The sequence below is a fragment of the Nannobrachium achirus genome, assembly GCF_963921795.1.
Source record: "Nannobrachium achirus genome assembly, chromosome: 4".
NCBI classification, from domain to species: Eukaryota; Metazoa; Chordata; class Actinopteri; order Myctophiformes; family Myctophidae; genus Nannobrachium; species Nannobrachium achirus.
Genome location: NC_137813.1, coordinates 56,635,439 through 56,650,185, shown reverse-complemented (window position 1 = coordinate 56,650,185; position 14,747 = coordinate 56,635,439). Strand labels below are relative to the sequence as shown.

Sequence of the window (14,747 nt, the reverse complement as noted above, 5' to 3'; positions counted from 1 at the left end):
CTCAAATAATGGCTTATAGCCTATGACAAACCAGACTTGTGATAATGTTTTACCTGGCCTGTTGTACAACGTATTTACTTTTTGTTTCTATTTTTGTTCTTGTATACAGTATTCCGTTGCTGTCGTGTGGAAACCTTGTATGTCCAAAATCGTTACTATTTTACAAACATTTTGAAACGGTGAAAATGATTTACAAGCTCACGTGCCGCATCACTAAGCTTGTAGATCTGCTATTTTCCATGACTTTTCTCTGGCACTGTTATGATCAAGTAAGGCATTATTTTCATTCATATTTACAGCTTATATTTTCTTGATTAATGTGCTCAAATTGATGTGATGAGAACAAGATGAGCATTCCAGCATCACTTCAAGGAGTTGAGCACCTTCACTTTCATGAACGGTTGAGTTACATAACTTTATTAACTATTTTTATGAGGGTGCGGTTGACACACACACACACACGCACGCACGCACGCACGCACGCACACACACACACACCAAAAAATGCGTGGCCCTCTAATACATTTTTCCTGATACTAACTGATGAATGGTGGCAGTAATTTGAGGTCTAATCATTTTGGTGGATTAAAGATAATCTAATCATGTTGTAATGTAGACCATCAAGACGATTTAGGATGTCTTGTTGACACCTGCCTCATCAGTTTGTAATGCAGAAGCATGTCACAACTTTACTGAATCAAAACAAGACCAGGCAAGACTAGGTGACATTTCACACTATTGCCAACTGCTAACCAGACTGTACCTAAATGTTCTGTACAGATATTAATGTTTTCTTTATCATCAGTCTTCTTTCTTTCTTTCTTTCTTTCTTTCTTTCTTTCTTTCTTTCTTTCTTTCTTTCTTATTGTGTTTTGCCTATCAGCCAATTAGATCTCAGCAAAACATTAGGCCTTGAGCACTGAATACAAAACTGAATACAAAACACTGATGCTGACCTTCAAAGCAGCCAAAGGTATGGCTCCTCCATACCTCCAAGACCTGATCAACGCCTACACCCCCACCCGTTCACTTAGATCAGCCAACACAGGGAGGCTGACAGAACCCTCGCTAAAAACTCCAGGGCAAAAATCCACTCGTCCGAGACAGTTTGCCCTCCTGGCCCCCAAGTTGTGTTATAAACTCCCTGTCGCACTTAGAACAACGGACTCACTCGCTAGCTTTCGCCGTGGACTGAAGACTCACCTCTTCAGACTCCACCTAAACCCTTAGCACTACAGAAAATCAATGACCATACATGAAGATAGTTAGCATTTTTTTTTTTTTTTTTTTTAGAACTTTGATTTTATTGTGTTTTTTTCTAGATAGATATCCATTTGCACTTGTTATATTGCTGTTGATGTACTGACATATTATCTTGTGATGTTTTGTATCTGCTTATTGTAAGTCGCTTTGGATTAAAAGCGTCTGCTAAATGCCTAAACTGTAAACTGTAAACTGAGTAGACCAAAGTCGGAGGGGCCTCTGCATGTTATTTCCCCCTCAAATTGTTCAATCAGATTGATCCATTCCATTCACAGGCAGGCAGGCAGCGGTGCGTCTGTCTATGCCTCGTCATACAACGGTGCCACGCGGTGAACAAAGCAGACAGCATACAGGCTCACACTGTGTCGTGGATGTGAGGCGTTTTGGGCTTGCACTCGTTCAATGCCATTTTGATTATGCTTGCACTTCTTGGTTCTCCAACATCTCAACGTCACTAAAAAATATGCTTCAGAAATCCTAAAACCAACTGATACGACTTCTCTGCCTTAATCCCATAACCCACCTAATTCCAAAACACTTTATCATTTAAGATACTCAAAGGGACAGTGAACTTACAGGTCATGATTTGGGGTCTGCAGCTGAGATTGCATCAGCTTCGTGTTGTACTGGTCGATCAATCCATACAGTATGTGATTGTATCATACCTCGTCATAAACCCCTTTCATTATTGTCAATCAATCAATCAATCAATCAATCAATCAATCAATCAATCAATCAATCAATCAATCAATCAATCAATCAGTATCAAACGTTTACAGTATAATCCTACATTCTTTATTGTTAAATCAACATGATTTTACTATAGGCACTCTTATGTATTGAAACCCTTCTATTGTTTGTCTGTTTTTGACTTTGAATTAGAGTTGACTAGGACGGCACGCGTACATTATAGTATAGATGTTGGCTTTTATTGTGAATATTATTTCTGTGCATTAGTTACATTGACTGTATGTGTATAAATGAATAAAACATGCCTCAGGGTATCACACTGACCACACACAACACAGAAAATATTTCACATGCTTGTTTTATTGTTTGGAAGATGGGATGTGTGCGCGCGTGCGTGCGTGTGTGTGTGTGTGTGTCCAGGTGGCTTCCTGCGACGTCTCAGTAGCGGTCCATGGCAGAGGACACCACCTTCCCATCCACCACCCTCTCAACCACCGTCACCACCTTCCTGACGGTGCTGCTGAACGACGAGGAAGTGGACACGCTGTCGACCAATCAGAAAACGCCGGTCAGACTTACACTTACTCTATTCTATTCTTCTGCGTACACACACGTCACGTCCTAGTGCGAGCCAATAGGGGGATGGGATCATTGTCACGTGATGCATTGTTTGGCTCGGCCAAAAAACACAAATCCAATGGTGAAATCTGTGTTGTTTTCACCTGAACAAAGAAAAGGCGGCCTGTACTGTATGCATGTCTTAAATAATGCACCTCAGAAGTGTTTAATATTGGCCAAAACAATCGTTTTGAAACAACCCTTCAAACAGCAACCTGGCATCCCTGTTTTTGGGCATGTCATAGGTGATGATTTTCAAAAACCTTAATTCATTTTCTCATTCTCATTGAATTCAAATGTGTCCATGCTTGTAATATACTCTACCATTCAGATTGATTAAAATGTCGTTTTATTCCTCAAAACAAGTCCCGGATAGCAGCTTCAAATGAATGTGAATTTAGATTCCATAAAAACAATCATGCCTTAGAACGGGTACACATTATAGTGTATTATTATTTTATGCTTTAACTATTGAAAAACAGCAGATATACAAGCTCACAGCGCGGCACCGAGTGCCACGCTGTGAGCTTGTATATCTGCTGTTTTTCACTGGTTAAAGCATTCAATAATTCTAGGCCTTAAATGGGTTGTTAAACAACATGAATGTACGTTATGTCTGGTACCTGCTGCTGGCCTCTCCGTCCAGCAGTCTCCTGTACTCTGCGATCTCCATCTCCAGCCTGGTCTTCATGTCCAGCAGCATCTGGTACTCCTGGCGCTGGCGCTCCAGGTCAGACCTGAGCTGGCCCAGCTGGTCCTCCAGGCTGGTCACCTGGTGAGGAAGAGGAGGAGGAGAAGAAGAAGCAGAAGAAGAAGAAGAAGAAGAAGAAGAAGAAGAAGAAGAAGGAGAAGAAGAAGTGAAGCAACAAGATGACAATGATGAACAATGTCAGTCCTTACCATCAACATTTTGATCCGGAAATATCACATAATCAAGTTTTGAAATGAGACACACAATGCATCAAATCTCAATGCGTTGTGAGCTTGCAGACCTGGTTTTATCTTTTTGTTTTTTAGTATAATTTTAGAACTTTGTTTTTAAAACATTTTATTTTTTTATTTTTACAAACTGGAACAAAAGTACAGTGTGGTTAATGTGGTTAACAACCAATGGAACAGAGACAGCATGTGTCACTCACCTGCGTCTGGTAGCCAGACAGCTGCATAGAGTAGCGGTTCCGTGTCTCTGCCAGGGTCCCCTCCAAGGACACTTTCTAAACGCACGCACGCACACACTGAGGAGTTAAATGTGCACACATTGTGCATTGTTGCGACCGTCAGGTCGCAGTTACTACCAAAACCTCCACCGGCTGTCTGTCAGTCTGTCCGTCAGTCTGTCAGTCTGTCCGTCACATCACACTTTTCCCCAACTCATATCTCCGCCACCGTTGCCCCAATCCATGCCAAACTTTGCACACACACTCCTTGCCTGCCAATCCACAACCTCCACCCCACCAGGGACCCCCGGAGCTCCAGGGACCCCCAGGGACCCCCTTCCGCCGCAGCCAAAAAGTGCAAAAATGACCAAATGACCACCACTACTTCTACTGCTAATACTGATGAATAATAATAAATATAATAATACTCACCATACTGAGCATGGACTGTAGCTCTATCTGCAGAGACTGCAATGTCCGGTTGACCTCTCTGACCTCTGACCTGGATGACTGTAGAGACTCTGTATGGGAGACCACCTCTTTGTTCAGGGTCTCTGTCTGCTTAGCACACACACACGCACGCACACACACACACACACACACACACACACGCAAGCAAGCACGCACGCACGCACGCACGCACGCACGCACGCACGCACGCCCACACAGTAAGTCACATGACATTTACTTTTCTCATATGTTGATGTTTGATGACACTAATTCTAAGCACGACCCTCATTATTGTTTTTCAGCAATTTGTCGCTGTCGGGTGGAAACCTTATATTTCCAAAACGGTTCCTTTTTTAGTACTATTTACTTTTGTTCCACGCTCTGGTATGAGGAGGTCAGACATTAATTTATGGAAGTTACATAAACAAGTTTAAAGGAGCTATAGTCAACTTTTTCTTGAAAAACGGATGCTAAAATAAAAATAATGTTTCAAAAATATTTTATAAAAAAATAAGCTTCATTTATCTGTTTTTATTCAAAAATGACCACAAAAAGCGTAAAATAATGATAAAATAATAATTTTGACCATTGTCAGACCGACACTTTGTTTACATTCTAGTCTATAGACTAGGATGTAAACAAAGTGTCGGCCCTACAATGAAAAAGTTGACTATAGCTCCTTTAAGTATGGAGGTCTCTGCCCGACAGCAACGATTTGTTGCCTAGTTAAAGAAGCTACTCATGTTATTTAGGCCTATTGCATAATCTATGCTGGTTACTATAGTTCACATATGAGATTTCTATTCGAAATAGCATACTCTTTGCTTGTCCACAGATGCTAAGAATATTATTTAGATAGCTCGGATTCCTACATTTTGTTTTTAATTATTATTTATTTCAAAACATTTTTCAAAAAACTCCAAAATTCCATAAATTAGAAAACAAATTTCTAAGAAGTAGTGAAAATAGCCGATCTACAAGCTCACAACGCCGCGCGAAGCTACGCGTTGTGAGCTTGTAGATCTGCTGTTTTCACTAGTTTGGGTCCCAGGCATATGTCTAATTTCTCTTTTGGGTCACGGGCTAAAATGTTTGGGAACATGGTACACTCTGTGTACCAGGTCTCCTGGTAGTTGTAGTTCTACAGTACCTGCTCTGTGTACCAGGTCTTCTGGTAGTTGTAGTTCTACAGTACCTGCTCTGTGTACCAGGTCTTCTGGAAGTTGTAGTTCTACTGTACCTGCTCTGTGTACCAGATCTTCTGGTAGTTGTAGTTCTAATGTACCTGCTCTGTACCAGGTCTTCTGGTAGTTGTAGTTCTACTGTACCTGCCCTGTGTACCAGGCGTCCAGATCCTTGCGGTTCTTGGTGGCCACTCCCTCGTAGTGTTCTCTGATCTCGGCCATGACTTTATTGAGGTCCTCCTGGGGACCGGCGTCCACCTCCACGTGCACCTGACCGCTCATCTGGGCACGCATGGCCCGGAGCTCCTGTGACACACACCACGCACACACACATATGCACACATGAGGAAATTAGTCAGTTTAGTTCAGCTTAGTTGATGTTGTTTTTTCTTACCTGAACATAGCTCACTTTATTGCTAAAGCTGTAGGTTGCCCGTTGTTTCCTGTAAATTAATTTTGGACCCATCTTTTCGATTATTAAAAAATCTAAAAGATGGGTCCAAAATGAATGGTTCTGTTTTCAGTGATAGTAGCCCTGAAAACATGACTGTCATAACGATACATTATAACCTTTTTTTTTTTAAACGGCTGGTGATCAGATAAAAAATATTTTTATTAAACAATACAGAAGATATGGGTATACTTCTGTGGGCCTGTGCAATACTGTAACATCTGTGGCCCGGATGATATTTGAAATATCGTCACTGTCAGGCAGAAACCTTGTTTCTCCAAGTTTCAAATGTTTATGTTTCTTTTGTAAATTCATCATACAATAGTGTCGCACAAAAGTAGTGAAAATAGCCGAACTTCAAGCACACAACGCCTCGCAATGCGAGGCGTTGTGTGCTTGTAGATCGGCTATTTTCAACTATTTTAAATCGTTTTTAAAATAATAACAAAAAAGGAGGGTTTTGGACATACAAGGTTTCCAGCCGACTCCCGACAACAACAATATAAAGATTGGGAGCGGAGTGTTATTATGACGTTCGATAGACGCTGGTGAATGCTAACCTGGTGAAATGCTAACCTGCCGATGCTGGTGAATGCTACCCTGGTGAATGATAACCTAGTGAATGCTCTACCTAAACCTAACCCTAATCCTTACCCTAAAACCTAACTCTAAAGTCTAACTCTTAGTCGGATTAATGAGACGTCGAAATATTGAGTTTTCACCAGGGGGGAAATATGGAGGAAGCGGGCTAAACCAGCTTGAAGCAGACCCATGGCGGTCGTGACAGACGACCGTCATGTTACAGTAACCACATGGCTACTAGCAGCTTATGGGCACCATGCAGTCACCTCCTCGTGGTTCTTCTTCAGGTAGACCAGCTCTTCCTTCAGGGCTTCTATCTGCATGGCCGGGTCGGACTTGGCAAGGGTCAGCTCCTCCAGAACCCTCTTCAAGCCAGAGATGTCTGCCTCCAATGACTGACGCATGGCCAGCTCATTCTCATACCTGGAGACAGAGAGAGAGAGAGAGAGAGAGAGAGAGAGAGAGAGAGAGAGAGAGAGAGAGAGAGAGAGAGAGAGAGAGAGAGAGTCAAACTATCCTGGCCAATTGTACATCTTTACAATAAATTTCAGGTTCTATATTGCTGTATCTTTTAATCTTGGCCAGGGGTCACTAATAACCCTCGGACACATGTGTCCGAGGCAAAGACTTGCCCTGGTCCGTGTTGTCCAAGTTTAGATTTTCTGTTTTACACACCATAACATCATCATTCTAAAATCATGTACATACATGCTACCACGACACATTTTATGTGTATATCTTTTTTTATAGATCATAGATTGTATTTCTCTTACTCTAGATATGTCTATCCTCCTCCCTTCTCAAGAAAAACAAAAAAACAAGAAATTATGAAAGATTATATTAAACGTAACTGTTGTTTAAAAAGAGTTACACAGTATTATGACTCAATCGTTCACACATTTCCATAATCGTAACTATTTCATTATGAACTGTAAAGGCATATCTCACTTCATCCTGAAGTCTTCCACTGCCAACCTGGCGTTGTCAATGCTGAGGTGAATGGCACTGTTGTTATGTATGGCACTCTGAATCTGCGCACAAACACACACACACACACACACACACACACACACACACACACACACACACACACACACACACACACACACACACACACACACACACACACACACACACACACACACACACTGTACTCAAGTACAATTTGGACTGGCAATTCTACTTTAACGGAGTATTTCCAATTTTCAGTACTTCTGCTAGTTACTTTGTAGATGTTGATTATTATTACAAAACATATACAGTATGCACCACTTCAGCCCTCCATACATTTCGTCCATTTGAAAATAGATGATCTGCAAGCTCACAATGTGTCACGATGCAACACATAGTGAGCTTGTAGATCTGCTATTTTCAAAAATATTTGTATCCCACTTTTACTCAAGTTTACTTGTAACATTTACTTAAGTAAAACATGTGAGTACTTGTTTTCCCACCACAGTACTGTATTAAGTCCATGGGGCTCTATTTTGATTGTAAAGGGGGAAACCACCAATTTTCAATAATCATTGATTAGCTTAGAGGAGTTGTGTGGAAATTAAAAAAAAAAATCCCACCCTTCTGTGTTGCCTAGAACTGTAGGATTGATTTTGGGGTTTGTATTGCAAAGTACACCGGTGTGACGTCATCACGGTGTACTGTAATGACATAGTTCATTATTGAAAATGGGTGGTTTTCCCCTTTAACTACCAGCAGAGGCGTCAATTGGGTATGGCAATCTATGGCAGCTGCCATACCTTGGCTACAGGGGAAAATAATAAAAGGTACTTTACATTGTGCCTGTTGCTAAGGAATGGCAACATGACTGGTGTCTACGCGCAAGACACCGGTCATGTTGCCATACCTTAGCTTTTTCTGAGCTGATGCCGCTGACTACCAGCTCTTATGCCTTAACGTAAAGGCCTGTCCATCCATACTGTCCCACTTTCTGACCACCAAACCTTTCGTTGGAAAGATCCGGTTCAACTACAAAATGACATTGCATCTTCTTAAAAGCATTACCCCGAATTAGAGTTCGGAAAGCTTGCACGTCGGAAAGTCGGAAACTCTCCCGCGAAAGGTTTGGTGGTCGGAGACAGTATATATGGACAGGTCTTTAAAGGGCCTACACCATGAATTTTCATTTTTCCAATTTTTATGTATTTTCTTGGTGTCCCACCAGCAACTTCTATCCTCACAAAGTCCTATTTCTGACCATTGTGTCTTTCTCAGTTTATGGGCAGATCTATGTTAGCATGTCTCAGAACGGTCCTGATTGTGAAATGTCAGATTTGTGATGTCACAAGGCCTGAGAAGGAGGCAGGAGGAGCTGGGAGAGGGTTGGGGAGGGGTGGGCAGGCCTGAGAAGGAGGCAGGAGGAGCTGGGAGAGGGTTGGGGAGGGGTGGGCAGGCCTGCTGAGCAGGATGTGGGGAGGAGTGTGGGGCCAAATCTGGCTCAATAGCGCAGTCCTCCCACTCAGGACAAGGTGGTACTGCAGCTGAAAATGCTCTGAAAGCCAGGCAGAAATGACAGGGGCTCTGTATTCAGGAGTGGTAATTTAGCCTCAAACCTTTTCAAAAACGTTTTTGGGACACAAACAGTGTTATATAAATTATTTTTAAATGCATGGTGTAGGACCTTTAAGTTAAGGCATAAGATAGTCAACTTTTTCATTGTAGGGCCGACACTTTGTTTACATCTTCTATAGACTAGAATGTAAACAAAGTGTCAGTCTGACAATGGCCAAAATGATTATTTTATCATTATTTTACGCTTTTTGTGGTCATTTTTGAATAGAAACACATATATGAAGCTTATTTTTTTATAAAATATTTTCGAAACATTATTTTTATTTTAGCATCCGTTTTTCAAGAAAAAGTTGACTATAGCTCCTTTAGTCCGGGAAAAAAAGGGTGATTTTTGGCTGAACGTGGATTCGCCTGTAAAAGTTTTTTTCTCAACTGATTCTTGTAGCTTGGGGTCACCTCTTAAGGATTCAAGAGGATGACCAGTGATATCCATTGAGCATGTTTTTATTATTAACCCCTTAATGCCTGAAACATGGGCTCCCATTGACTTTCTATACAGGAGAAAAATACCCAGAAAAAGATTATTTTTCGGGGTATTTAAGGAGGATCTGAGGGGTCTAACTAGGGGTTTGTCATGATGCTGAAATCCATTGCAGGCATTTGTTTTGCACAAAAAACATTATGTGGGCTAGAAATAGCCTCAGAAAACAATACACGTATGGGTGAGTATTCATGTTAGTCGGAGGCCTTAGGGTTTTTTTTCTCGTGCTAATCAGTCTAAAAGTGCAAAATTTTGCACAGATGTAGCTCAGGGCATGCTCTAATGATTTAGCTAGGTCGGCGACCTTCGGGGTCACCACAACACCCACAAAACTCTGAAAAGTGATTACTCATCACTTTTCATCACTAAAGTCGATGGGAGCCCAACTTGATTTGGCCGCTGTGGCGACCCCGAATGTCGCAGATTCGGGCGCCCTAGCTAAATCATTAGAGCAAGCCCTGAGCTACATCTGTGCAAAATTTTGCACTTTTAGACTGATTAGCACGAGAAAAAAAACCCTAAGGCCTCCAACTAACATGAATACTCACCCATACGTGCATTGTTTTCTGAGGCTATTTCTAGCCCACGGAATGTTTTTTGTGCAAAACAAATGCCTGCAATGGATTCAGCATCATGACAAACCCCTAGTTAGACCCCTCAGATCCTCCTTAAATACCCCGAAAAATAATCTTTTTCTGTGTATTTTCCTCCTGTATAGAAAGTCAATGGGAGCCCATGTTTCAGGCATTAAGGGGTTAATAATAAAAAATGCTCAATGGATATCACTGGTCATCCTCTTGAATCCTTAAGAGGTGACCCCAAGCTACAAGAATCAGTTGAGAAAAAAACTTTTACAGGCGAATCCACGTTCACCCCCATTTTTCCCGGACTACTTTAAGACAATCAAAATACAGCCCCAAAAAGAGAGTTGACTAATGGATACAGTGGGTTCTCCTCCATACCTTTCCCTGCAGGTCGGTGGTGGTGGCGAGGAAGGCACTGTAGTCCCTGGCGGCCGGACCTGCCTTGTTCTCCAGGTACTGCCTGATCTTCAGCTCCAGGTCGGCGTTGGCCTTCTCCAGGGAACGCACCTTCCCCAGGTAGGTGGCCAGGCGGTCGTTGAGGTTAATCATGGTGAACTTCTCGTTGCCGATGACGCTCTCGTCCATCGCGCTCCCGTAGCCTCCACCGCTACCACCACCACCTCCACCACCGCGTCTCATGGAGGAGAAAGACCTCGGGGCGCTGGAGATGCGCGTCCCCACGCCTCCTGCTCCTCCATAGACGCTGCCTGATCCTCCTCTGAACGCGGAGAGATAGGAAGCGCCGACGTTGGAACTTCTCGTGGAACCTGCCGAGGAGCCGTACATTGTCAAGACGATTGGGATGCTGCTTTACGTGCTCTGTCTGGCGACGAGAGAGAGAGAGAGAGATAGAGATAGAGAGAGTGAAGAGCAGCTGAGGCTGGACATACTTTTTAAAGCATCCGAGGAAAAATAATCATCAATCACTCGTCAACATACCACGCATGATGCTTTAGGCACGGGTCCAGGCATTCTTCTTCTGAAGGCTGAATGAGAAGAGAGGCATCAATTTCAATTTACAAGGTGTGGTATGACAAGGTCACTTTACAACCTACTGTAACGACAGAGATGGCATTTGTAGCCAGTCTCTGTTGACGGTTAAATATTTCCAAAGCAGTGCTTTTTATTTTTAACCCTTTTGTGCTTTCTTGTATCCTAAATGCCACACGGTGAAGGATAGGAGTCAGATCAGGTGAAAAAAAAGGGTAAACTTCAGTCTTATCCACCTGTCGGTCAAACAGTCAGTCAGTCAGTCAGTCAGTCAGTCAGTCAGTCAGTCAGTCAGTCAGTCATCCAGCAGCCTGTACATGGTTCACAGGCGTATTGAGTGTCATTGGGCTGCGATAAAGAGGGCTGGCAGTGATCGTGCATTATGTGTGAATTTAGGTAGGTCGGACATATGATTGTGACCGTAGTTCGCAGTTTACTATCACAGAACTGTCACAGCTTGTCCGTATACGTCCGTCCGGACATGTACACATTTTTACGATCTATGGGTTTGCCTCTCTGACATCATGTTCTGATGTCACTGTGATGTCAGGGGAACTACTCTAACAGAATGGGTTTGCTGCTCTGACATCACGCTCTGGCTTCACTGTGATGTCACACTAACAGAATCCCTTTTATGCCCATATATGGAGATCCCTGATGTCATCAATATTAAGCCCATATCTAACAGGACTTCATATGGGAATGCCCATATATGGAGGCCACTTCGGCCACATACCACAACAACAGAATCCATATATGGCCGAGACAGATGGCCAAGACAACCTATATCTTTGTGGCTGGTTTTACAGACAGGGATCTCCATTTATGGGCATGAAAGGGTATGATGTCAGATGTCATAGACATCATAGGACTTTCACATAATAACAAATAATTGAGTAAGCATGTTTGGGCTCTCACAGCATATCTCCATATACAGTACATGGATCTCCATATATGGGTACCAGGGGTCTCCATATATGGGTGACTGGTCCGATATACATCACTGGGCAGATGGCCAAGACATGGCGCGACCTCGCCATAGACACTGTAAGTGCACAAATGCTTTTAACCAGTGAAACACTCTGCCCAAGACAAATGTCCAACTTGAGGACATCTACGGTGATGATACGCATGTCACTTACCATTGCTACTGTACCACTATACAATGACGCAGAGCAGGAACAATCTTATGCTAGTATATTTTTGCCTTTTATTTTTTTTAATTTTATTTTAAAATATTTTGAATGTTCAAAATAAACTCACTCATTCATGCATTCATTCATTCATTCATTCATTCATTCATTCATATGCCACATCATCACACAATCCTTTCAGCATGTGTCCTATATGCTATGAGTAGGCCTTGGCACAAGTAAGATTAGAGTACATTATAAATGTAGCTTAAGGATTTGTGTGATGTTTTCTCGTTTTTATCCTCGGTAGTGACCTCGGTTAGTCCTGTCATGTCTCCTTGTTGTGTTCCTTGTTATTACTTAGGGGCGGCAGTGGCTCAGGGGTAGAGAAACCACCATTAGAACACGGAGGGGTCACGAAAGGTTACCAGTTCGATTCCGGGCTTCCGCAGAATTAGTGTTGAGTCCTTGAGCAAGACTCTGAACCCCTAGTTGCTGAGCAGGTGAGCAGGTTGGTACCTTGCATGGTTTCCTCTGCCATCGGTGTGTATGAATGGGTGAATGTAATGCACAATCTCTGTAAAGAGCCTAATTGGATAAATGCACCATTTACCATTAGTGTCTTCCTCATTTCTTAGTTTTATGTGAACAGTGAACTGTACTGTCCTATATGCAAACCTCTAATAAAGTCTTCAATCAATCAATCAATCAATCAATCAATCAATCAATCAATCATTTCTCCTCAGTGGGTTGATAAAGCAATGTGAATTTGTACAATGGTTATGACCACTGGCAAACAGGAGTGAAGTAGCTGTTTCTTGACTCGTCCCAATTTGAAGATGTGTATTGTCACTTTTGGCACAGGCTATGGGAACTGTATGCTGTTCCATAGTCCAGGGAGAGAGAGAGAGAGAGAGAGAGAGAGAGAGAGAGAGAGAGAGAGAGAGAGAGAGAGAGAGAGAGAGCTGACAAAGTTCAGTCATCAAAGTCATAAAAGACTTTGATGTTCGATGCAAAGCAAACAGCAGACGCAGCAAGGCTGGGCTAAATAAATACTCGCGTTGTGTCATCAATTGTGTTGGCAAGAACCCAAAGTAGCACTCAGCATGCTACAAGGACATAAGTAACACTCGGCAGACAAAGACATTTAAAATAGAAGATCTATAGAGTACAAGGCTGTCATCGAGGGGACACATAGTTTTGATCTTGTAAATCGGCAATTTTCTGCAATGTTTTATAGTTACTTTTTTGTATTATTATTTGAAAATATGAATACATGTATATTTAAAAGAAATTATGGAATAAGTCCTCCGTGTATATAAAGGGTCTTGTAAGCTTCTGGATTCCCACTTTTTAATGTTTGGAAACTCTATTTACAGTACCAAATGTAAGGTAGTGCTCATTATGCAGAATTATGGTCCATTAGGCCCATTGCACGCGATCATAACATTGGAATGTTATTAGTAATGCGTTAATGTATTCTTCACAGTGCTGCAGCTGTTAGGGGTGGGGCAGGTCTTAAATAGTTCATGTGCTGCTGCATAGCTTCACCCATAATACACAAGTGATCATTAAATGTATGTTTTGTATTATTTAATCATCTAAATAGGTAACTACAGTAGTAACAATTAAAACTGTCAAAAAATTGCAGTTGAATCAAAGTATAACATTTGTGTAGGCCTATTAGAGAAGAAAATGTAAATACTCAAGTAGAGTAAAAGTACCCAAAACATACTTACAGTGAATGTATACAGTATATAAATACTTTCCATTAATCCCTGAAGCACTATACTTCAATGTAAGGGAAATAGCAAAAAATATATATAGATGTATTACCTCACCATGTCTCATGTCTCATGACACGTTGTGAGCAGTGGTGTAATGGTGATTTTTTTCCCGGGTGCACAGTATTTAAAGTTATAGCATGCACGCACACTGTACCGTAACTTTACGGTGCCGTACATTCGCGTGCTTACATTACTGGCCACACACCGTGGTACCCCATGCTACGACCAAAACACCACTGGTTGTGAGCTGGTGCTGTAGTCGAAGTGCTATTTTTGCTATTTTCCAGAACATTTTTCGCCTATTATGACATGCTCGAAATAGGGACCCTAGCAGGGGCGTCAATTGGGTATGGCAGCTGCCATACCCTGGGTCCAGGGGGGAAAATAAAAGTTGCTTTTAAATATAAATCCATGAGTGTCTGTTTGTCTATCTGTGCTGGTTATTAAGTAAAATAACTACAAATGCAAAATTTAACAAAATGGTAACTTTAACAAGGTATTATAATTATATTCTCCACATTTGTATTCTCCCCATCTTGTCAAAAGGGTATATTCCCAGGTTCTGCGGGTCAGCTGCACAGGTGCAATGCATTATTGTTAATTGTGGCACATTTACTAACATGCCAAGTTTAGCTGCACTTGAACAACCGAAAAAATAAAAATTAAATAAAATGTACTTCTTAAAAAAAGGTATCATTCGCGCGCGTGCAAGACACCAGTCATGTTGCCATACCTTAGCTTTTTCTGAACTGACGCCACTGGACCCTAGGTTGAAAGAGGTTAAAGTTCCC

General features: G+C 41.9%; 1 protein-coding gene across 1 annotated transcript in view; it reads right to left on the bottom strand.

The window, feature by feature from the left end:
- Nucleotides 1–2,391: 2,391 nt before the first annotated feature.
- Nucleotides 2,392–14,747, bottom strand: part of LOC308283021 (uncharacterized protein) — a gene marked incomplete at both ends in the record, with an annotated part of 211,104 nt that continues 198,748 nt past the window's right edge. Inside the window, 6 exons of the mRNA XM_080723407.1 lie at nt 2,392–2,497; nt 3,195–3,343; nt 3,711–3,785; nt 4,161–4,286; nt 5,507–5,668; nt 6,662–6,818. Coding sequence (XP_080579533.1) covers nt 2,392–2,497; nt 3,195–3,343; nt 3,711–3,785; nt 4,161–4,286; nt 5,507–5,668; nt 6,662–6,818 — 775 coding nt within the window. The remainder of the gene's footprint in view (nt 2,498–3,194; nt 3,344–3,710; nt 3,786–4,160; nt 4,287–5,506; nt 5,669–6,661; nt 6,819–14,747) is intronic.